The 25,113-nt window shown below is 39.2% G+C and overlaps 1 protein-coding gene across 3 annotated transcripts in view; it reads left to right on the forward strand.

Moving 5' to 3' along the window:
• Window positions 1-1,624: 1,624 nt before the first annotated feature.
• LOC149155773 (protein TIC 62, chloroplastic-like) overlaps window positions 1,625-25,113 on the forward strand; it is a 306,905-nt gene continuing 283,416 nt past the window's right edge. For 2 of the 3 annotated variants that reach the window (XR_016263751.1, XM_089445998.1), the window contains exon 1: window positions 1,627-2,032. Coding sequence is in view for 2 of the 3 variants with exons in the window: in XM_089445998.1 (XP_089302124.1) it covers window positions 1,861-2,032 (172 nt within the window). In the remaining variant the exon portion in view is untranslated. Of the gene's footprint in view, window positions 2,033-25,113 lie in introns of all 3 variants that reach the window. The other variant, XM_089445999.1, reaches the window with a different exon arrangement.

The following is a 25,113-nucleotide window of genomic DNA, read 5'->3' on the forward strand; positions in this document are numbered from 1 at the left end:
TTCCTTTGGTGTTTCAACAGTAGTTTTATCAGCATTCCAGCAACAATTTTAGCAGCATTTTGGAGGACTGCGCAGCACTAGGAGAGGGACACAGTTCTGTTTGGTTGTTGTGCTGGATTGGGGTCTTGTAGGTGGATTTTTACTGAGAGATTGAGTAGGGGTCCAGCTCTTGTCTCATTGGAGGATTTTGGCAGGGTTTCAAGCAGAGTTTAGAGGGGTTTCCTTTAGTGGCAGCGCAGGGCATCGAAGAACTGCATAGAACCCCAAGGGGTGTTTTTCGGGGGTCGCCCATTCCAGGAAAGCTTTCTGGGTTTCTTGAGTAGAGATCGAATCCAGAGTGTCAGCTTTTTCCGAGGAGGGGAGCAGCCCCAAATCATCATTTGTTTTCTAGCAGCAGTAGTAGCACAGCCTCAACATCCATGCAAAGAGGCCATTATTGTCATTCTGAGAGTATTTCTTCACTTGCCTTGTGCAAGTCAAGGTGCCATCTGTCTAATCACCTCTTGTACTCATTTATTGCTCAGTATAATAAAATGGCTTAGCATTTCCCGCTGCATTTCTCATGTATCTGCTTTTATTTCCGGTTTACATTATTATATGTTGTTCCACTGTTATTTTATCACTTCTGAGTTATTATATCATTTGCACATATTTGGTTGGAGTTTTTGCTGGGGTTTGAGGAATATTCTGGGTTAGGAATATTACAAATCGAATCTTAAGCCACATATCAATAGCGATTAGTATCAAGGAGAATATGAGGTTTCAGATCACTCTATATTTAGAACATACCATGACCGTTAGATTACAATACAAATAATGCATACTAAAAACACACTTTTACCTAAGAAACACATTAGACCAAGTTGAACTTAACTAACTCCAATGTTTAAATATCATTGGGACGTAAAGATCATGGTAGATTTGGACTTATATGTTACTACAAATCCTCTTAACCATTATGGGATAATAAGTTTCTAGATATAAGAAATTTTATGTTGTAAAAGCAATTCTAAGATGCATATTTAATAGGTATATCCAACCTTTATTTAATGGACATATTAATGCACACTTAAATTTTGACATAAATTTCTAAGTTGTGAGATTAATCATTTAAGAGAAGTATTCTACTACCAACTTTACTATTACCATTTTAAACACTTTAAACAAAACATTAAAACACATGGTTAAGACCTTCCAATATTTTCTTTGCATTTTTTTTTTAAATTTTATAATATATCATATTATCATCTACTTAGGTTAATAAGAGAATAAGAGATTTAGTGCTTCTTAATGGATTACTCAAAAAAAAATATATAATTACAATCAAATAAAATCCCACATCAATAGCATTTTAATTAATAAATCTACTACTCATTTAATTTTGATAAATAGTTCCTGTCTTTTATATAAAAATAATTTTAAATAATAAAAAACCTTATTATCATCAATTTAACCATTTTTAGAATCCACCTTCTATAACATAATTGTAAAACCATCCTTAAAAACTGATAATGACATGTAATTATCTCTACAAACCAATGATAACCTTTATGTTTAACCAATTATCGTAACTTTAAATTGTTAAGACATCCACAAGATATCGCTATCAAAACCCGATGAAACCAGAGGGCACCAACATTGCCTACTTGGCATACTAAGCCGCAACTTTTATATCGCCACCTGTGATATCCGGATAATGGAATGAATCTTGAATGGGTGCAATGGTTTGCGACTCCACATATCGTTGGATGAATTTATTCGCTAACCGGTTAAGCTTTTATTTTCGGTTTTTTGGGTTCAGATCGACGTTGGGATCCTCTGGAACAAACACCAGCCGAAATTGAAGTTGCGTAGAGTGGGATGGAGGCATTATCATGTCCATTACCATATTATTATTCCATGGTTACAGGGCCAGACATTGTATTAGAACAACCATTTGTGGGTACTCAGAGGCTGAGAATGGCCAACAAGAAGCAGGGAGCATTCCTAAAACGAAGGCTAATGTTGCAAGAATTGCGAGCTCAAACTTCAGGTATGCTGCTGTTTGAGGCTTTGCAATTTCAGATGCAATAGACCATTGCGCATGCTAAATTGTATGCACCAATAATAAATTCTGCACCTTAACTAACGACTAGTTGTGGTTTGTAAAACAAATGTTCACTGTGATTAATGCACTGAGACAGACGTTGACTATGAAAAATTATGGACATCACAAGAAGAATTCCAAACCATCTTAATTCTTTTGCACTATATATTGTTATTTACTAAAATATCACATCAACACAAACCCATCTAAACCCCTGCCCTGTCGTATATGAACCTCCTCGGAGGTTGTGAGATTGAGATTGCATGCGCGGAGTTTCAATATTTGATACATTAGCTATTTATGTGAACTTGAGAAATCCATCCATGAACTTTTGTAACCTCGAGGTGCTTATCACAACCAGGTTTAAAAGGGTCAATGCCAATGTCCATATTGGCCCAAAAAAGGTCTATGCGAATGTCCCTTCAATGCACCATTAGATGGACATATGAAGACTCGATGGATTGCTCACATTCCCGCTTGGGTTGTAGAATGTACCTGGCTTCTCTTGATGCAAAAATTATTTAATATATTTGTCACTTCATTTCATTAAAGATCAACGTAATCCATTCTATCTTAATCTGATCGGTTCTCAAAGTAGAGAAATGGTGGAATTCATCCAACCAGCCTGCCTAACCAATACTTCATCTAACCTAGTTTACTTTATGGCATTCATAAATAGCCCTATCATTCCTCCAGCCAATACGTAGTGTGATATCCCCAATTTTGATTTTTTATTTAACAGGATTAACTAAGTTTATTGGGGAAGTTCTAAGCATAGCAAAATTTTGTAATCTGAGCATTGGAGACATTTTTGGTACATGGGACTTAGGAGAAATTGAATACTTCAATATTAGTGGAATATGGGGGCCACCCCTCATGGAATACGCATCCCTTGGAGGAAAAATAGATTTTGTGGAAAGGAGGTCGAAATATTTAGAAGAGGGACCCACAAGGAAAGGTGAGACAACAATTATAAATAGAGGGTTGAAGGCAACATTGGACACCTTTTGATAATTTGGCATTTACACATTGTTGCTCTAGCTGTTCAGCTGAGTCACATGTGCTGTTTAACACCAGAGGTTTCCAAGGGGAAATCTCACTCTTTTCTTCGGTGAACCACGAGTGCCACCCTAGGGAGGTATTTTCATGACTTTGTGGAGTCTTGGGGACCAGTCTAAGGTGGTATGATTTGCCTTAGCTTCAACTTGGACGCAGAAGAAGAACCACACAGTTCTTGGGTGGAGTGGGGTACTGAAATTAGAGGCTATAGCATTACCGGGCAATTCCTTGTCCAAATTGTAGGTGAAGGAAGAGAATTTATGGGAGATGAGAGTGCCCTTCTTAGCAAGACAAATTTCTTTGGTTGGGCCTACGTAGACTTGTCCTAGGACTGCGCAGTCATTGGTGGAGCTGATTGTGGGGAGGCTTGAGAGAAGGATTTAGGAGCTAAGTTGTTGGGATTTCATTTGGAGGACCATTGGAGGAGGATTGTTGTAGTTTGGAGAGCAGAGATTGATAGGAGCAGCGACAGTAACAAAATTCTAATTTGGTGGAGGTCCAAGCTGTGAAGGGTCAAATTTTGAAGTTTGGAACCAAGGGAAACTCTTTCTGGGTTTTTGACAAGGGTCTCATATCTAAAATTGTAGACTTTTCTGGGTAGATTTGAGGGGGTCCAACAAAGGTCCCAACTCAGCCAGCAGCAAGAGGAGCTAGGGGAAATTTGGGCCGAAATTCCGAGGTCAACATTTGGCCAATTTTTTCGTGGGTTTTTGGTGGAGAGCTCAGGGTTAATTTCTCGGAATTCTCTGAGCACCGGAGGAGGCCCTAACAATAGTTCTTCATAGCCAACAACATATTTCTTGACAGTTTCAGGCTTTCAGCGCAGAGCCAGGAGAGAGCCGCATCAGATTTGGAAGGGACTTCTTATTATTCATTTGGGCTTAGCTAGATTGCGTTGAGAAAGCCCAGGTGCACTCTTTCCATCACCTCATTGTACCCTCTTCATATTATAATAAAATGGCTCAGCAAAACAGTTTTTGGTGCACTTTCATGCACTGATTCATGTGTTTGATTTTAATGGTTTTTATGTCTATGTTTGCTTTGTTATTTACTGTAAAGATTCCCTAGGAACATTACAGTGGTATCAGAGCATGATCTTGGCCAATTGTGGGGAGGCTAGCAAGATCATGGAGGAGTTGAAGAGGTAGAGCCCACAATTGGTGAGGCAGAACCAACAAATTCTAGAGGGGGTGCAACAACTAATACATAACCAATACCAAAGACAAGTACATACACGTGCATCCTAGCAGTACAACACCCACACATATGGTTAGTCTGACCATCCTACCATGCCTCATTCCTTGGATGAATAGGAGAAGGAGAAGTATAGTTCAAGGGTTGGACCATCATGTAGAGGTGGGCAGTTAGAGGATGAGACCCGAAGGCGATTTTGCTGGTGGAGACTTGGTTTTAGACATCAGGAGACTGATGAGGAGGTCGAACATGAGGTTGAGGCCACGCAGGGTTGTGAGGAGCACGTAGATACACATAGCGTGACACAGGAGCCACCCTTGTGGGAGTTTCCTTTGGTAGACCCGATTGACACATTGGTGGAGACAGTTGGGCACACACCCATGGGACCATCCATTGACGAGGTGCCAATAGGCACAAAGGTACCCAGATCTGTGACAGAGTTCCCAGACGATAGCTACATACAGCAGCATGGAGAGCACCTTGAGAAGCGTGAGCTAGATGAGGATGTTATGCTTGAGGAGGTATCTGTGGTGGGGCAGCTCGAGACTTCGGTTGAGTCCATGATGGAGGAGGATGGGCAATCATCTTTTGGGTCTGCCATCAACATGGAGCAGATAGATGCATAGGAAGCTAGCAGAGTTGCAGTACTTCCATTTAGTAGCTCTCTTCAGGCTTACGTAGATGGGGCTTGCAGTACTGTTAGGCTACCTATGCACATTGGAGGGAGAGTGCCTAAGTTACATAGACAGATTGTATATGTTGATCGGGCCAGTGAGACGAGGCGACATGAGTTGCACAGGGTGTAACACTCGCATGATGGACTTGCTATGTATTTGGGGACCCTTGCATTTGATACCTCTCATGGGGTTAGGTGGCACGAGTTATTTAGTTGGTACCTGATAGGGTTGACTAGGTTTTTGGATACATCCATGGTCGGGAGCATAGTTCAACAGGGGTTGTGGTTTTCCAGAGGGGCTCGAGGGTTGGATCATCGTTGGGACCCAGGTGGGACTCCCCACCACTCCATGGATTGGGTTAGTCAGGGTAGTAGCAGGATGGTGGATCCAATGATTGGAATCACCCCCATTTTCATATTCCCACCAGAGTTTTGGGCAACACCCATGACAGGTCGAGCTGACAGATGAGTTGTCTTGGCATGTTGGCCATGTGTGGGGGCATAGGATGATCAGTGTACCTTGGCAGGAGGTTGTCAGAGGTGGTGGCATCGACAAGCCACTAGATAGTTCCTTGTATGGAGAGGAGGATTTCCCATGTATATATGGGGCACAATGGTCGCCGAGGAGTAGCACCATAGGGACACCCCCACAGGTACATAGGGAGATTCGCATGTTAGATCTCTTAGGGAGGATCAGGAGGGGAGATCCACTTATCCGAGATTATGGAGATCCATTCATCAGAGGACCTGGTGATGTGACTATAGAGGTGATGATGTTAGTTAAGTGCAGGCCGAAGCGTACTATCACATAGCTTTAGGCCATGACACCTAGGGATGCATAACAACATCTCACCTTGGACTGATGGGGACATTGTTGAGCATCTAGGGACAACATGTTCAACGGAGACAGGTCTTTGATTGGGTTATCAACAGATTCGAGGCGAAGGGAGGGACGTCCATAGGGTTACTCTTTAGTATCCCGACAGACTCTTGGTCATACCCTTGGGGACTTACCCACCTATCACGCTCCAGTATTTCTTACAGTCACAGGGCATTTGGTTGTTGCCCTTTGATGCTCTCAATACAGGTAGCAGGACATGGGAGGCTCACCCTAGGTAGATGGATGAGACACAATGTGTCATGGGAAAGAGGGAGACTCTCCAGTTGAGACATTTGGTGGGTGCACGAGCCGACAGATACAGGCTTAGGGATGGCGTGGTTTATTGCTGAGGTAGCATATGTTCCACCCCTGGGCTCACACTTGGGGGGATGATTGCGAGGGAGTTGCATGATGCACTTTCAGCGAGACAGTCTGAGGCATTATATGAGCATGAGGTGCAGTGGATGATAGACCTCATCTACAGGCAGATGTTTGGACTCCAGGCAGTATCGGGGTGCACTTTCAGGAGGTAAGATCACAGATTTCACGATGTGGCATGGCAGGCACAGGGAAATTTTGAGTTCACCTGGTTGATTCACGACATGCGAAGTCTATACATTGATTACATACAGGGAGCAAAGATATGGAACAGGAGGGTTCCAACAGTCATCAGGACTATGTCGCAACAAATCTTGTTATGGGATCTGGGGATTCAGTCAGCTGACAGGTCACTCCACTTTGTGATGATCAGAGACATGGCAGAGGGTGATCTAGTTCACCTTGGATTTGACACATGGGGGATCACTGAGACCTCCACTGTATGGCGAGGCAAATTTATCTTGTTGTTGCTCAGGACCAAGATTGGCAGTGGATGGGTAGACATTGGCATCATGGAGATGCCTGGGTAGGATGAGCTTGGCCTTCACAGATTTTTTGCCATCAGGTCCCAGGAGAGGAGGGTACAGTCTGGTCACGATGGGGAGTATGTCATAGTCAGAGTGGCGTAGTGCCAACATGGTGGCACCCTTCTGAGACTAATAGGGGACCTGAGCAACACAATACTTCACAACTCAATGACCTTTAGGGATGAGCTGGCTACTACATGGGGAGATCATTCAGATCTTCCATTGGGCTTTAATGAGTCATTGATGGCATCAGTAACTTCATTAGCATGGAAGGTTGGTCACCAGGATGATATCTGGAGAAGCTCATGTGAGCGAGACTTTATCTCCACAGGGATTGGGTGGTATCTTCAAGAGTTTACTCTTGGAGTGTATGAGATGGACTACTTGGTAGGGCCGCTTTGTGAGGGGTTGGACATGGTGCCACATTATCATGATTCCCTACTCATTGATGGTATGCGAAGGGCTTTTGGTACTTATACCTGGCAAGGTAGTGAATGGAGCAAGGGGAGCTTCATGTTGGACAAGATGGCTTGGGATCCTAGTATTGAGGGATTCCTTCATGACAGGACAATGCAGAGGTCGGGGACGATTCAGTGGCGCATCTGGGACCCTGGCATATTTTGCAGTGACAGTGGGGATCAACAACCAGAGAGCGTGCTTGTTCAGGCATTGCTTGAGGACAAGCAATTTTTGGCGGGGAGGATTGTGATATCCCCAATTTTGATTTTTTATTTAACAAGATTAACTAAGTTTATTGGGGAAGTGCTAAGCATAGCAAAATTTTTGTAATCTGAGCATTAGAGACATTTTTGGTACATGGGACTTAGAGAAATCGAAAACTTCAATATTAGTGGAATATGGGGGCCACCCCTCATGGAATACGCACCCCTTGGAGGAAAAATCGATTTTGTGGAAAGGAGGTCGAAATATTTGGATGAGGGACCCACAAGGAAAGGTGAGGCAACAATTATAAATAGAGGGTTGAAGGCAGCATTGGGCACCTTTTGATAATTTGACATTTACACATTGTTGCTCTAGCTATTCAGCTGAGTCACAAGTGCTGTTTAGCACCAGAGGTTTCGAAGGGGAAATCTCACCCTCTTCTTTGGTGGACCACGAGTGCCACCCTAGGGAGGTATTGTCACGACTTTGTGGAGACTTGGGGGACCAGTCTCAGGTGGTACGACTTGCCTTAGCTTCAACTTGGACGCAGAAGAAGAACCACACAGTTCTTGGGTGAAGTGGGGCACTGAAATTAGAGGCTATAACATTATTGGGCAATTCCTTGTCCAAATTGTAGTTGAAGGAAGAGAATTTATGGGAGTTGAAAGTGCCCTTCTCAGCAAGACAGATTTATTTGGTTGGGCCTGCGTAGACTTATCCCATGACTGCACAGTCATTGGTGGAGCTGATTGTGGGGAGGCTTGAGAGAAGGATTTAGGAGCTGAGTTGCTAGGATTTCATTTGGAGGACCATTGGAGGAAGATTGTTGTAGTTTGGAGAGCAGAGATTGATAGGAGCAGCCACAGTAACAAAATTTGAATTTGGTGGAGGTCCAAGCTATGAAGGGTCAATTTTTGAGGTTTGGAACCAAGAAAGACCCTTTCTGGGTTTTTGATAAGGATCTCATATCTAAAATTGCATAATTTTCTGGGCAGATTTGAGGGGTCAAACAGAGGTCCCAATGTTGGAAATAATACTGAGAGGGGGGGGGGGGGGTGAATCAGTGTTATCTAGTCAATTATTTCCTTTTTCAAATTCAGATCATATACGCTACTTCAGTTAGTTAAAACCGCGTATATACGCAACTACGTATAAGGAAGCCCGCGTATACTATGCAAACTTATGATTTACTTTATCTTACAGATGTTGATCATTAATCTGTGTATCAGAATCAAATAAACAGTAACCAGAAACAGTGAAATAGAGTAGAAGACAATCACACACAAGAACACAAGATATAAGGTGGAAACCCAATGTGGGTGAAAACCACCTGCTACAATTCGACTCTATCTTCCTTTTAATTAGAAACTTCTTTTTACAATTATTCTGTACTGGTGCAGTCCTTTACCAGTACGCAGGCTGCAGCCTGCAGAGAGCTACAACCCTCTCTCGTTCTCCATCTTCTTCTGGAAGGGAGCTACAACCCCCTTAGCTCTTGCACTAGCCAAGATACTACTACGTAGGTGCTGGCTTATAGAAGGCTACAACCTTCTCTTTCTTCTAGGGACCACATTTCATAAATTTTCAGACTGGATCCATGAACATCAATCAACCATCAAGAATTTCTGCATCAAACAATCTCCTTTTCACCAATTAGAACTGAATCAAGTAGACACTTCTTTGACAGCTGTACCTAGAACACAGTAACAGTAATCACATACCAAATTCTGAACCCAGAACACTGCAACAATAAACAGAAGCAGCTAGAACCCAACTCAAGAGATGTACGCTACTTCAATAACCTGAAACCTGCGTGCATACGCTTCTGTGTTTGGACCAACCTGCGTATACGCGTTTTTTATTCACTGAACCAACGTGTATACGCGCCTTAGCTTCACTGAACCTGCGTACAGATCTATAAAGGATAATTCACTCTTTCAATCATTCAGACATTAGTTAACCCAGATTACCAGTTTTATAGATCAAGCATGCGCCACATATAACAGATCAAAGTCATAGAAAGATACTACTATTCAAGCTTAAAGAATTTGACCCATCAATAGAACTTTTGCTTCTCCTTGCGCTCAGGTTTCTCTTCATTCAGATCCAAATCTGCACCATCACCCAATCACAAGTATTCCAGATCTAGTACTTTTCAGATATTCAATAATTCAGATGGTGATTTGCCAAATGATCTCCTTCCTCTTTTATAGACTTAGGCCTTTCACAATACCACGGTCCAAAACCATAACAAAACAATACCATGGACCCAATACTTGGGATCAACACTTCTGACGAGATACCATGGCCCAAAACCATAGGTTCAATTACCAAGGACTAAATACCATGGACCAAAAGTAAGTTCTCCAACATATACGCGCTTTTCCTTGCGTGAAAGTGCGTGTATACGCATACGCGCTTTTGTAATGTATAACCCGCGTGTATACGCGTCTTCGTCTAGGTGAACCTGCGTATATATATTTTTCTTCATTCTGAAAGCCTGAACTGAGATCTGTCACCAAAGTGAGTTGCCATCAAGGACAACACCTGTGTCATAGTTCCAAACCTGTGCCATAATGCCAACACCCAACTCAGCCAACAACAAGAGGAGCTAGGGGAAATTTGGACCGAAATTCCGAGGTCAACATTTGGCCAATTCCTTTGTGGATTTTTGGTGGAGAGCTTGGGGTCAATTTCTTGGAATTTTTTGAGCACCGGAGGAGGCCCTAACAACAGTTCTTCACAGCCAGCAACATATTTCTTGACAGTTTCAATGCAGATCCAGGAGAGAGCCGCATCAGATTTGGGAGGGGCTTCTTATTATTCATTTGGGCTTAGCTAGATTGCATTGAGAAAGCCCAGGTTCTTTCCAACACCTCATTGTACTCTCTTCATATTATAATAAAATGGCTCAGCAAAGCAGTTTTTGGTGCAATTTCATGGACTGATTCATGTGTTTGATTTTCATGGTTCTTATGTCTATGTTTGCTTTGTTATTTATTGTAAATATTCCCTAGGAATATTACACCTAGCCATTGTAGTCTATCGAAAGATTTGGAATTGCTTGAATATATTGGATCCAATTCACAAATATACATCTACAATGAGTTTTGTTGTTTCTGCAAATAAAATCCCTAATGAAAAAGAAATAAATGGCATCATTTGGCAGGTACCCTTTGGAACACTCCCTACATTTTTTCACAGAGACAAATTAGGTGTTTTTACAGCCCAGCTGATGTGTAATAAGGGATTATAACACTATTAAAATAAAATGGAAAAAACTTAATTTCCCACATCAAATGTCGCAAAGAGAGAGAGAGAGAGAGAGAAAAGGGATAACATAACTAAAAAAAAAACTAGCATAGGTCTATCTTGATTCTTAGCCCTTGATCCTTCAAGCACCAAGAGGCTTTTGCATCGGTTTAATTTTATCCCTCTCAATGATTAATAGATCCATGATGAAAGTGGATCTTGTCTTTCAAAATGTTAGGTAGAAAACATTTCAGATCTTGAAATCTTGGTATGTCTTCACTACTCTTGGACATTTAGCAACTCTTTAGCGTTTCATCCCACCTCACCTTAGAAATTCACTGTCCTTTCCTATATTCACTTCATTGATTCTGAAGATTGTACTGGCTATTTGTGGGTTTTTGATTTTGAGATGGCAAATTTCACAGCTCAAAGTTCAAATATAATTTGTGCTTCTTATGCACCTGTGTTCTCATTGTGGTTTGGGAAGTCTACATTTACTGTTTATATATTTTTGATTTTTTTTTTCCAAAGAAAAGACTGTAATTTCTATTCAAAAGAGGGAATGGAAATCACTTTTTTTATATGCTCTTGGCACAAGTACATAACCAGATGAAAGATAGGGTCTCTCATCTTTTACTCTGAATATATTTGAAAATAAAAAACCATATGAAAAAACATGATGGATTCTCCTCCTATAGTCCTCAAAATCATACTTTCAAGTATTGACATTTACAAAAATAATGTTATACCACAGTCCAAAATTATATATTGTAAAACTAAGGATCATATAGTAATGCCTCCATTACATAAAAAAAAGAAGATTTTCACTGTGTCAAGGACCCATTGATAGATTCTTTGAGCAAAGAAATCCTAGTTTCTACCTGTTGCACAATTTTTGTCAAAGTTCCAAGGAACCGACATTACCAACTTTTTTTCAACAGGATCAGATCATCTATTAGCAACTTATGTGTCATTATAAATCCATTCTGCAAGTTATGTAATGTAAATGATGCTAGTAAGACCATGAATGTATGTAACAACTTAGGTAAGCCTATTGTTTTGGCAAAATTTTAAATCCTAGGAGATTTTTCATCTCACTGACTCATTTGTGTTCCTAAACACGAATGATCGGCAAAGTTTTTCCCTTCAACATCACCCGAAAACTAGGGTGGAATTTTTTATCAAAATCTTAGGTGAATCCTAGTGTTCTAGTCAATTCTTATGTAAAAGTGATTTGAGAATAATTTAAGCTAGTTGGCTAAATTATTTTATTACAAATCACTTGGTCTACTAGATCATATTGTGTTACAGATTGGGGTTGTAATTTGAGGGTCTAAGCCAAATGGGTATTCCCCTTTGAGGGTTGAATTGTAAAAAAATCTTATGTAAAAAATATTTTCAATGCATGGTCACTCATACTTAGACACCATAGTTAAAATATTAGAGGGTGGAAAAAGCATTAGATCCTCTCAAATTTCAATTAATTAATTTTTCTGGAAAAATAAAATTAAATCCTAAGCCCGAAAATTAATTAATTTAGAGTCAAATTAAAATGTCTTAGGAAAATTAATTCTCTAAGTGGAAAAATTAGTGGGTCTTAAAAGAATTAATTTTTGAAGGTCCTCCACCAAGGGAATATTAGATATTTCAAGAAAAATGGACCTTTGGACCTTCTTGGTTATGTCAAAGTCAAATTTTTGAGGAAATTAGCTCAAAATAATCAATTTTGAGCTAATAAAAATGGAATTAAATGAGAAATTCGAAAATTCCTCGAAAATAAAAATTCAATGGCAAGATTAAAAGATGATCAATATTTTTCATCGACCAATATTATTTTGACAAGGATCAAACAAACTAGCCGTTATTTTTCCACTTGGAGGATTTATATATAAATTAGAGAGTCATTTGAGTTTCTAGCCATTTGATTTCTGGCTAAGAAATTGCTGCTGAAGCATTTGTGTAAACGATTGTCCCACTGGGAACTTTTATTTCTATCATAATAAAGACTTTTGGGTGCAATTCAAAGTGTTCTATGTTTATTGATTTGTGGTATGTATTGACTACGAGATTTCCTATGTTGTGCTGATAAATGGTAAGATCTGTTTTTCATTATATGGAGATAAAACCATTTTATTGATAGTTTTGGGCTAATCTTAGGTGGTTTGATTCGCCATATGATTAACGGATTTTCTTGAGATAAATACATAGTGTTTGCAGGTACTTCAGTCCTTGGTTTCCAAGTTCACAAACTGTGTGTAGGGATCAACTTTGCTTGGATCTTGAATATTTATGTGGTGGATTTAATCTTCGCTAAGGCTATAGTGTGCACAGGGTTTCTAAAGTATTTTTAGCCATTTATCAAAGAAAATAGCCATAAAAAAATTAATTTCTCAAAAAACTTATTTTTCAAAACCCTTGTATATTTGTAAAATTTTGTGAATAATTTTGTAAATTAAATTTATAAATTATTTTGCTAATTTGAGTTTTGGGGTTTTAAGATTTTGTATATATTTGGGGTTTGGGTGTTTTATTTCCATTTTTGCAGGCGAAGTCAAGAGAAAAGGCTAAAGTAGAGCTAAATCTAGGCCCTTGAGAGTAAGATCTAATCTCTAAAATTTTTTGCAGGGCCAACCATTGAAAATTTTACAGAAAATTTCAGATTTGAAGGAAGAAAATTTTTCTAAAGTCAGGTTTTTGAGTTTTAGGCCTCCAATCTAGCCCCTCTAGGGCTAGCGCCCCCCTCATAAGCCTCTGTGTCAGCCTAAAAAGGCCCAGCGTCATCCTTTTAGCACTATTTAGGGTTGGTCGTAAGCCCTAGGGCCTTCGGCCCTCCCTCCTTAGCCCTGTGTTGAGGGTTTTAGGCCATTTTTGGCCTAGCCGTGGCCAAGAAAGGCCTCGTCCTCCCTCAAAAGCCCCAGACGGCTGCCCTTAGGGTTAGATATGGGCCTTTAGGCCCCTAAACCTTAGTTATTTGCCCTCAAACCCTTGACGTCCAGCATTGTAGGCCTTTCTCCCTCCAGCTTTGATTTTTATTGGCCTTATTCTTCCTCATCAGCCCTTTCCTTAACCTCCTAGCCTCCTCAGCCCTCAACGCTGCCCTATTAGGCCTAACATTGACCCGTCTTGACCCTAATTTGCCCAAAATTCATCTCTGAATTTTCTGGACTGAATACTTGGTGGTTTTGTAGGTTTTGGGCCTCAAAATATCTATTTTTCAGGGGGCAACTTGATCCCAAAGTTTCAACAAATTTTGGCCAAGGGATCTTCAAGGCCTTGGGCCTAGGGTTTGCTCTCTAAACCCTATTTTTCGCTGTTTTATTAATGCTGTAATTTTCAGTTTATAACAATGATATCATAAGCCCTAAAATCACATTTAAATAACTCAAAATTGCAAGATTTGGATTTTCTTAAATTTTGGCCATTTGGGCATCAAGGGTCTAACCTAGATCTATAGTTTTGTTTGCTGGAATTTTCTACATAAAACACTGAATTAGTTCTGAAATTTTCTGAATAACACACTCTAAAGTAGTGTAACATGAATTGGGATTGATCGCGAGTATAAATCAGCTCAGCATACAAACGATTCGATTCAAAACTCTGCGAGTCAAACTCGGTCAATGTGAGTTTGACTCGCGAGTTTGCGATTTCCGGGACTTTCCCGTGTTTTTGGCGTTTTATTCCCAATTTCCGATTTCGTTTAGGTTTGCTGCCGCCAGTTTCTAAACATTAAAGCATTTCGGGTTTGTAGAGATGCCGCATTCCATAGACACCACATTCCAGACTTTGACACCACGAGCTTTGCAGAGATGTTGAGACGAGCGGCGTTGAGGCATTTCAGGTTTGCAGAGACGCTGCGTTAGTTTTCCAAACTTTGCAGTTTATAGTTGCACTGACGCCGCATTCCAGACTTTGCTAGGATGCCACAGGCTTTGCAGAGACGCTGAGACGAGCGACGTTGAGGCGTTTCGGGTTTGCAAAGATGCTGTGTTAGTTTTCCAAACTTTGCAGTTTGCAGTTGCACTGACGCCGCATTCCAGACTTCGCTAGGACACCAGGTTCTGACTTGTTTCCACTTTTCATCACTATCTTCAAAATTGGATGAGAGACAAGTCAGCCCATAAGGAGGGCACACCTGTTCTTACTGTTTCTATCACGTGAGAGTGCCACTTTTGGGTTTGATCAAGGCTCCTTTGTGTTTGTGATGGGGTTTGAACTTTGAAGTCAAGAGTTGGCTTTGGGATGGATTTCCATGCATGACTGGGCTTTTTCCTTCACCTGTTTTTCCCATTGACTCGAGTCCCTATACTCCAGCATGATAGGCATAGCCGCACAGTGACTGGTCCTGCTCTTGGGATTTTCTTGAAGTCTATTCAACAGAGTCACAGACAGACATGGTCGACTCTAGACTCTAGAGAGACAGTGGTTTAAAATTTAAATATGCACATCTGAAGGTCCATCTTCATACTCTCCAAACTTGTTGAGCAACTGTAGTCAAAAGTTTTTAATTGTTATCATAGATTAGAAACAACATTGCATACTTTTGACTAGAATCATACATGAAAATTTGTTTTATTGAAATATAGGACAACACATAAATTATCACGCTTGCATATACATCATTTGAGTCTCCATGGATGATTCAATAAGCACATATATGGAATTTTTAATTTTAATCTTTTATTGTCTTTTACTGTTTACAGGAGCCAAATTAAACAGAAGGCAGTGGGCACGACTCCAAATCTTAACAGAATCCACAATTTAAACACAAGTCCAAAACAACAACAATGCCAAGGGAGAAGGACTTTGCTTGGGCTTATTGTGACAAGATTCCAGAGATCCCAAGCTCCTTTGTAAATTTTGCAAAGTGAAATGTAGTGGAGGCATTTATAGATTCAAGTTCCACCTTGCACAAATACCTGGCCATGATATAGGTCTCTACAACAAGGTTGATGAAAATGTCAAACACCAAGCAACCTTGGCCATTGATATGTTGCGTCAGCATAATGCCAAGAAAGCAAAGCAAAATATTGAAATAGGAACTCTTCGAGTTGATGGTTTTTCTTCCACTACGCCCTTGTCACCTCCCTATGTTGAATCCTCAATGCCATTCCCAAGTTTCACACACATGCCTCCAAGTCCAAGTCAAACTCAAGGCCAAATGAATCCTCCTTCCTTCAACACTGGAGGTGGAAACATAAACATCTTTTTTGCTCCCCGCAAAAAACCCGGTTCCCAACCTACCTTGGATGCCACTGGTTGGAAAAAAATATCCATAGTCAGGCAAGGAAGGCCATTGCTAACTTTTGGTACTATTCTGACATACCTTTCCATTGTGCCAGAAGTCCTTATTGGCAAGCTATGATTGATGCAGTTGCTATTGCAAGTCCAGGGTCCAAAGCCCCTTCATCAGAGAGCCTTAGGACAGATTTGTTGTTAGAGAGTGTTGAAGATGTCATGCTTGTGCTATCTGAGTTTCGTTCATCATGGGTAGAAACAAGGTGCACCATCATGAGTGATGGATGGACAGATCAGAGGAATAGAACTTTAATAAATTTCCTTGTATCTTGTCCAACATGCACAATGTTTCTCAAATTAGTGGATGCTTCTGACAAGGTTAAGATTGCCCAACTTATCTATGAAATGATGGAGGAAGTCGTTCAAGAAGTGGGACAAGAACATGTTGTACAAATTGTCACCGATAATGCAGCTAATTATATGGCTGTTGGTAGACTTTTCGAGATTAGGCACCCCACTATTTTTTGGACCTCTTTTGTTGCCCATTACATAGATTTAATGCTTTAGGACATTGGTAAGCTTCATTGGATACATAAGGTTGTGGAGAAGGCAAAATCCATAACCAAATACCTATACAACAACACTATTTTCCTAAACACCATGAGAAAATACACTGAAGATAAAGAAATTGTTCGACATGCAGTGACTAGATTTGCAACAAATTTCATATCTTTGCAATCTGTGGTTGAGCAAAAGATAAATCTAAAGAGGATGTTCTTGGGACCTGAGTGGATGGCATCTAAACATTCCAAGACCCTTGAAGGCATTGAAATTGTTGCACTTGTGTTTAATGACAGTTTCTGGAAAGATGCCGAAAAGATTATTGCTGTGACGGAGTCCCTTGTTAGAGTTCTCAGGTACTTCAAGTCTTTTAACTTTTTCCATTTTAAAATTTCATTTCAAGCTTCTTTTTATTTACAATGTTTCATATTTCTTTAAATTTGAATGCTTGAACTTTCAGGATGGTTGATAGTGACAAACCCGCTATGGGTTACATTTATGAGGCAATGGATCTCGCAAAGGAGGCCATCAAAAGAAGATATGGGGATGAGGAGGCAAAGTATATGCCTCTTTGGGACCTTATTGATGCACGTTGGGATAGGCAATTGCATTCCCCCTCCCATGCTGCTGGGTACTTATTAAACCCACAATATTTTTATGATAAGAGAAAACTTAATGAGGATGGGGAGGTTGGCAGAGGACTTATGACGTGCATGGAAAAGGTGCTTCCCTGATCCAGAATTTCAAAGTCGTGTCTTTTACCAACTACAAGATTATAGGGCACCATCTAAATTGTTTGCCTATACTAGTGCTATACGAGAAAGGTCTAAGATGTTGCCAGGTACCCAGCTTGAAGGCTTCATCAATTCATTAAATTTGTTTAAACTTTATTTTGTATGTTAAATGTTTTATTAAATTTTCTTGTCATTTTAAGTTTTTACTATTTAGTATTTAGTACTTCTACTCACAAACCCTTGCCACTTGCTAGGCCTTTGGTGGCAAAACTTTGGTAGTGATATGCCAGATTTAAAGAGATTTTCCATTCGAATCTTAAACCAAGCATGCAGTGCTTCAGGTTGTGAGCGCAACTAGAGCATGTTTGAGAAAATACATTCTAAGAAGCGTAGCCGATTGACACAAAAACGCTTAAATGACCTTGTATTTGTCCATTACAATCTATGACTTCGCAACAAGCAAATACTAGGTGAGAGCTTGAATTTGAAGGTTTCATAATCTAATTCGTACTTTAAAGTTCAAACATCAAAGTCAAACTTTAATTCACATTTCAATGTCTCATGATAATGACAGGTTTGGATCATTCACCAATCGACCTTGAAGAGATAGATTTGCAAACTACAAATGCGGCAAAATGGGTCCAATTAGAGGAGGCTCCTCTTTTAAGCCTACATGACTTGGAGAACTTTGAGAGTGAAGCAAGCGAAGGAGTGGGAGGAATCGCTTCTAGTTCTCACTCTTAAGAGTTTTAGACTCTTAGTTACTGATTTATTTATTTTTATTTTTTATTTGTTTTATTTATTTATTTTTATTTATTATTATTATTATTATTATTATTTTTTGTCTAATTAGTATGTAGTTTTTTGTAAAGAAGCATATGCTTCTGGTTCTATGTAGTCACTGGTTAGGAGTCAAGACTCAAGACTCAATACTTTGGATCATGTTTGGACTTATAACATATATGAGATACTTATTCATTCATGATATTTTGGACATCTATTGATATTATGCATTGTTTGGACATGGCTTTACCGAATATTAATGAAAAATGTTTTTTTTTTTTTTTTTTTAATTATTATTAAATTCAATATGTGTATATCTTTATCTATTGAATTCACCGATTTTTTCCCGATCCGATTAAAACTCTTTGCTCTCTTGCCTCGCCGATTTATTGCCAATTCTGAGTCTAGTAACATTGCTCAAAAGGGCCAAAAACTTGATTTTTCAGTTTTGGTAAAATTTTCCAAGTTTTGGGTAAAATTTGACATTGTTTCAAGCATTAATAGCTCACCGTCCATGCACCTTCCTTACTGTTGTAATTAACATTTCAGATTTGATATAACAGTGGCAAGATATATCTTAGGAGGGCTAATGCATCTGATTCTTGAGTTGGTTGAGTTTATTTGGTAGTTGGGTTTTTCTTTATGACATTGGGCAAGCATATACACTTTGAATTTGATATCTAAAGCGAATTTACTTGCTGCTGTCATAAGTCTCTTACTACTGTCATAATAGTGGCATATCACTCATAAAAAGATCATTGGAACATAAAGTGCATAAGTGTTGTCATAGTTCTACATTTTATGGTTGTTTGTTCCTGGCATTTATATTGTGGAAGTGGCTAACATTGTGTTTTTCTTGTGAGTTTATGTGCTCATATTTCACATCTAATACCCTCACTCACTAAAACACTTAAAATCAGAAATCATCTTGGTGATAAGTCTCTTGGGCATATTGATATCTTGAAAATCTGTTTGGGTTTCTCTTAACAATTGGTATTGAGTAATAAGATCACATATAATCTTGTTTGGAATCATCTTGAAAATTGTGATTGGCATTTTGTAATAATTGGGCTAATTGATAAGTGGATAAACTGCTCTAAGTTCTTGTCACAAATTGGTTAAGCGTCTTGTGGATTAATCTATAATTGAAGCTTGCACTTGTATCCTTGAAAACTTATCTTGTTTTAAGATTGTTATCTAACCATTTTTAAGTACTCTAGCTATAAGATCATTCACAATAAGTACTTAAATAACATAAACTAATCTTAATTCAAGATAATTTCACTCATCATCATTCCACAAACATTATAGGACTTAGCTTGCATTAACAACTTACCTCCAAGCACAAACTTGGTTGATAGACTCTTAGGACAACCCTCTCTTATCTAGCTTGAGGGATTCAACCATTCTTAGTGGTTAATAGAGTAACCTTGCAGTTGTCAGAGCCACAATCTTTGCAGAGCCGAAGGCACTGGGTGGTTGGAACACAAGGGGAAGTATTGTTAATCAGGCCACTGCCTGCTTCCCATTGGCTTCCATCTCACAACTTACTCTGAAGACTGTTTCTCAAAATAGTTAAGGGAAAGGTTCAACTTAGATTAGGCATTTAATCTAAAATTAACCAAGAGCCTTGCATCACACCTAGTTCTTAGGAGTTGCATCTTCATGTAGGTTAGTTCATCATATTAAGCAGTGGGTGTCCATCTTGTTACTTGGTTTCGATTTATAATAAGTAAGAATTGTGACTCCATAAGGCATTGGTCTCATCTCTAAATCCAATTAAATCCTTAAGTCTTGCTAATTTTAACCAATTAGCTAGGCCACTCATCCGTGTCTCCCAAACAAGTTAGTTTCCAATTTGTTTTCCTTCACCTCATTTTCATAGGGACTACCCCCTGTTGTCGCGCAGATTGACACGACAACGCTCAGACCGGGGGCTGTCACTCTGATCCCCGATCCCTCCGTTTAAGCCTGTCTCCCGCGGCTAAGGGGGGTAGTCCCTGTGAGATGATGAAGACCAACTGTCGACCAGTTGGTTGGGAGACACGAGACACAATATGATAAGCACTAGATGGATTTGATTAATTTAGCAGACCAGTGCCTTAAGAGATTGTGGTTAAAACGATTACTTGTTAGATGATATAGAAACATAAACCGTGAACAACAATCATTTGTCATCAGCTAAATCACAATGCTCTTAAAATGACCAAAATGATATCCAGCAACTGGGAATTTTGAAAAAGATAAATGCTTTAAACCACCACGAGAGTCATAAATCATTAACCAGATATCATATTTCGTATCTCGATTTGAAAATTTAGATCTCAGCATGAAAGATATACATGATAGTTCCCGAAAATAACTGAATCCGACAAAACAGAGAATTTTCCAAAAATTTTATTTTATTTTTGAAACAAAAAAAACAAAATTTAAAACTAAAAATATCTAAATCTATGCTTAAAATTTTTTATTTTTCATTTATTTATTTATTTTATTTTTTTTTAAATTAAAAGCAAAATTTTAAAACTATATTAAAATCTAAATAAAACCTTAATTTAAACTAAGAAAATAAATTAAAATCTAATTACAATCTATAATCTAAAACATAAGATTAAAATCTACTTTTAAATATAAAACAGAACTATATCAAAAACCCTAAGGAATAAAACACATACAACGCAATTATGACTACGGTGCTATGTATAACATATGATGCAAAAGAACCAGCAATCAAAAGACCCGACACATATGCCCAAAACAAAATTCGATTTTCATGCTCCGTCTGCGTGAGAATGGAAACCCCGACCCCGACAGATAGGCTGAACACGCAGAACGGAGATTCGAAATGAGGCACAGGCTCAGAAAGAGACTGCGGCTAAAACAAAAAAAACGTATGCTCGGCTGCTAATTAACACGCACAGAGAAAACCGGATGAGAAAAAGGAGCTGCGTCCGAATTATGTTTGATCGTAGTGCATTGAGATTTAAAATGGATAACTGCAATCGCAATCTATGATGAGGTTTACAGCAAGTAAAATTTTTCCTATGCAAAACGAAGAGGGAAACATGAATACGCAGCTCAACTTCATGCGATCCTTTAGAATCCGAAATTGCAAGATTTCAAACAAAGCGTAAAGAGGTTTTGATCTACAAACGCGAGCCTAGATTATATCTGAGGAAATGCACTTTGAAATGAATACCAAGCACCGCATACGAATGGTTATATCAGTCAGACGATTTATCAAACCTGAGATTTAAATCTGGCCCGAAACCCTGCGCTGAACAGTGAGATACCGTCATGTTGAGGGTGAGAAAATGTGAATCGGATTGGCATATGCAGATCGACAGCAGAGATATATAGTTCGATGGCGGCTTTGAATCGTTTTGCTGCCTGAGTGATAGCCTGATATGCAGTGATCGATGGCAGCTTTGAATCGATAACCTCCAAAGAAATATTCATAACTGGACTCTTCAATATTGTTTCATGCCAAATACATCGACGCGTTTTCTTGTACTGTCGTTTTCAAAGGATCTGTTCCGGCAGCGTTCTGAGTTCTGTCTGCTGGCTCATGTCACTGTGAAATCACGCTGTATACACATAAAATTTATTGCATTCAGATTTAACAATGAAGCCTGCATCAAAATTTTTGAAGGAATTGCCTGTGGGCTGATCCTGGGCAACTGCAATTAAAAGAAAATAAAACCCTAATTAAAAAAACTGTAAAAATTTGAAACCCTAAATCCAAAAAAAAATAAAAATTGAAACCCTAAAACAGCTGATTAATGTACAGATTTTTGGCCCCTTAACAGCCAGATTCAGCAATAAGCACAGGAATATTTTAAAGAAATAAAGATTTCAGATTTTCACTGTGAAGAACTTCAGAAAATCTCTCATGCAAATTAGAAAAATAAACCGAATGATAGACCCAGGATCAAATCCAACTGGGCTCAGCAAAAAATGCTTGCGGGAGTTGGCTGGTTCAGCCGAGAACTTCCCCTAACGCCCACAAATCTTCTTCGATAAGGGTTTTCTGCACAGCTCAGAACAACCATCAGTAAAGAGGGCAAAAATGTTGCTAGGTCTCAGAAAGGAATGGACTTTGTTTTCTCGGCATTTCATCATCTTTTCATCATTCATCGTTCATCTGTCTATCATTCGTTTGAGCCGGCAACGCCAACATATTTTGGCGCCGTTGCCGGGGAAATTGTTTTCTCGGCGTTTCAACGACAATCATTTTCTCATATTTCTCATCTCTCATTCGGGCTGACATATTCAACTTTTGGGTTATCATTTGGGTCTTTTATTGCCTTATTTTTCGTCATATCAGCAGTATCTCTTTGGTTTGTTTCTTGTTTGGGTGGCGACTCCATTTTTTCATTTTTCCCAGACAAGAAGCCTTCCTCATATCTGCTTGCTGGTACCTTTTTGGATCTTGAAATCAGATTCATTGTTCAAGTGGCGACTCCACTTCTTTCATTTTTTGATTTTCTTGAGCAGAGATCTAGTTCTATCATCCATCTAATCCCTTATTGTTCATCATGGATTATTCATTTAAACCATGTCGTTTTACTCACCATCTCCATGATTTTCCGGAGGAGGCCATTCCTGAATTACCTATTTTTTCAGGTGGTGATCCAATCGCTGTTAAAAGGCATCTAAACTTGTTTATTCGCATCATGATCATATATTGCAGACCCCCTCAGTTTAATCATGAAGATATCAAAATGCGTCTATTTGTCCTTTCTTTAGAAGATGATGCTTTGAATTGGTTTAACAATTTTCCTAAGGATTCTTTCACTTCTTTGGAAGACATTATCAATGCTTTTGAAGATAGATATGGTTATCCGGACAGCTTGCCTTCTGCCTCTAAAATTGTGCAACAGAATTTGATAAGAAGTCCAGCTGAAAGATCCCAAGACGATTCTTCATGTCAGAATGTGTCATCCACCGGAAATATTGTAGATCAAGTTCATGATAGTGAAAAATCAGGGATAAATGACAACGAAAAGGAAGAACAAAAGAAAATTATACGAGATCTAATGATGCTAGTGAAAAATATGGAAAGCAATCAAACTAGTTATATCAATGATGTAAGAACTTTATGCACCCATCTGGAGAAATGTAATAGGGAGATAGAGGTCACGCAAAATCAGCATGCTAAAGAAATTGAGGCCATAAAAACTAAATATGAAATAGAAATTAGAAGCATGCAAAGCAAGATGTCAGGCTTAGAAGAAAATATGATGACCATGAAAGCTGATCATGATAGGGAAATCGATTCTATGCTAAACAAGTTGTTAACTATGGACGAAGAAATGACTATCATGACATTCAATCATAATAATCAGTTGGCCACCATGCAAGCAAATCATAGAGAAGAAATAAACTCCATGCAGCATTGCTTGATGGACATAAAGGAAAAGAATGATAAAGTAATAAAAGACATGGAAGAACATCATGCCAGACAAATCAGTGATATAAAGGTTCAACACTCTAGTCAGATGGATGCCATTAGAATACAAGTTCAAAGGTTTCAGCAATTGGAAGATAAGAGAAACCAGGGAACATCAACAGATCTAGAGCCTTCTCATTTGTTACAACAAGTTCCATCTTATTATGAGAAGGTTATTGATTCGATTGAAATATGGTTAATTGAAGGAGATCCAGATAGACTTAAAAATGATAAAGATCAGATGCAAGATGAAGAAAGACATAGCACGCATATCTTACATACTTCATCTGATAGTTTTGAAACAAAAAGTTCCAGGTCATCAGCCACAAAGAAAAAGCGCAAGAGAAAGAAAGTGAGAAGAAGATTTGATGCATCAGACGGCCGCGAGTAGCTTGATTTTCGGATAGGAAAAAGTCCTACCATATGCAGAATTGGACATGGCACATCCGACAAGCAGCCGACAGATTTGCCTGAAAGCAGGCAAATGCTCAGTATACACTATATTGAACACATCTGATGCCATGGGGCATCCTTTGTATTGTATTTCTAACCCTACTCCTTGTTTTTTCTGCATTTTTCTGTTAGATTTACTTTTCTAGATAGTTAAGAAATGAAGAGCTTGTATCTTTCCTGTGCTTAATGTATTTGATGATTTTTGGGATGGACGCTACTTATATTTTGTTGTGTGTTGCATGGATGCAGATTCTGGATTCTCACATTCCTGCAGAGCAGCAACGTGTCCCCAAGTAGAGCCAGATGTTGACCACTACCGGTCAACTACCCATGCAGTACTCCTCTTTTCTTGGCAGAAAGGGGTAGCACCTGAACGACGTATCCGTGCCAGCCTACAGTCATCAGCAGCTTGATCAGTTTAATTGTAAACCCAGTCTGCATTTATGAAATGTAAATAATCTTAGCAGATCAGAGTCATGTATGTAAAATTGCCTAGGTGGACCTAACTTTCTAATGATAATCTACGTCCCGGAAGGTTTTTTGTCTCACCGATCCATGATCGGCAGAGTTTTCCTTCAAACCTGACCCCAAAGCCTTGATGGATTTTGTCATTAGAACTTTAGGAGAATCCTAGTGTGTTAATCTGCTAGATTATAGTTGTGTCGCAGAAACCATTGTTTTACAACCAGGCCGAGTCAACTCGGAAACGGCCGGGTCAAACCGAGCCATTAAAAAAATTTGCGACCAGGCCAGCAAACCGGCTCGGTTGACCGAGTCAACTATGACTCGGCCTAGTCATCCAATGACCAGGCCGAGTCATAGTTGACTCGGTCAACCAGGCCGAGTCCGTATTGACCAGGCCGAGTCAATGAAAACCGGCTGGGCAGCGTAAATCATGATTTTTTTTCACTTTTTTTTGGATTTGTGGTAAAGTTAAAATCAGTTTATGGATTCCAAAGGGTTTAGGTAAATTGTTAAGTGCTTTTGGGGTCCATTTCCCCCTCCCAAACCCTATTTAAGACAGCCAAATGCTCTCATTCACTCACAACAGTCTTATGCATTTGAGTGAGAGTCTTCTTTGAGAATTAGTGAGCAGTTCTTGAGCTTGTTTTGGAGCAGCAGTGAGGAGTCTTGGAGGAGCATTGTAGCTGGAGTGAGGAGCTTCTTGGGCAGCCATTTG

The sequence above is a fragment of the Pinus tabuliformis genome, chromosome 9, assembly GCF_031772625.1.
Source record: "Pinus tabuliformis cultivar Carrire ecotype Pingquan chromosome 9, CPIR1, whole genome shotgun sequence".
In the NCBI taxonomy this organism is placed as follows: domain Eukaryota; kingdom Viridiplantae; phylum Streptophyta; class Pinopsida; order Pinales; family Pinaceae; genus Pinus; species Pinus tabuliformis.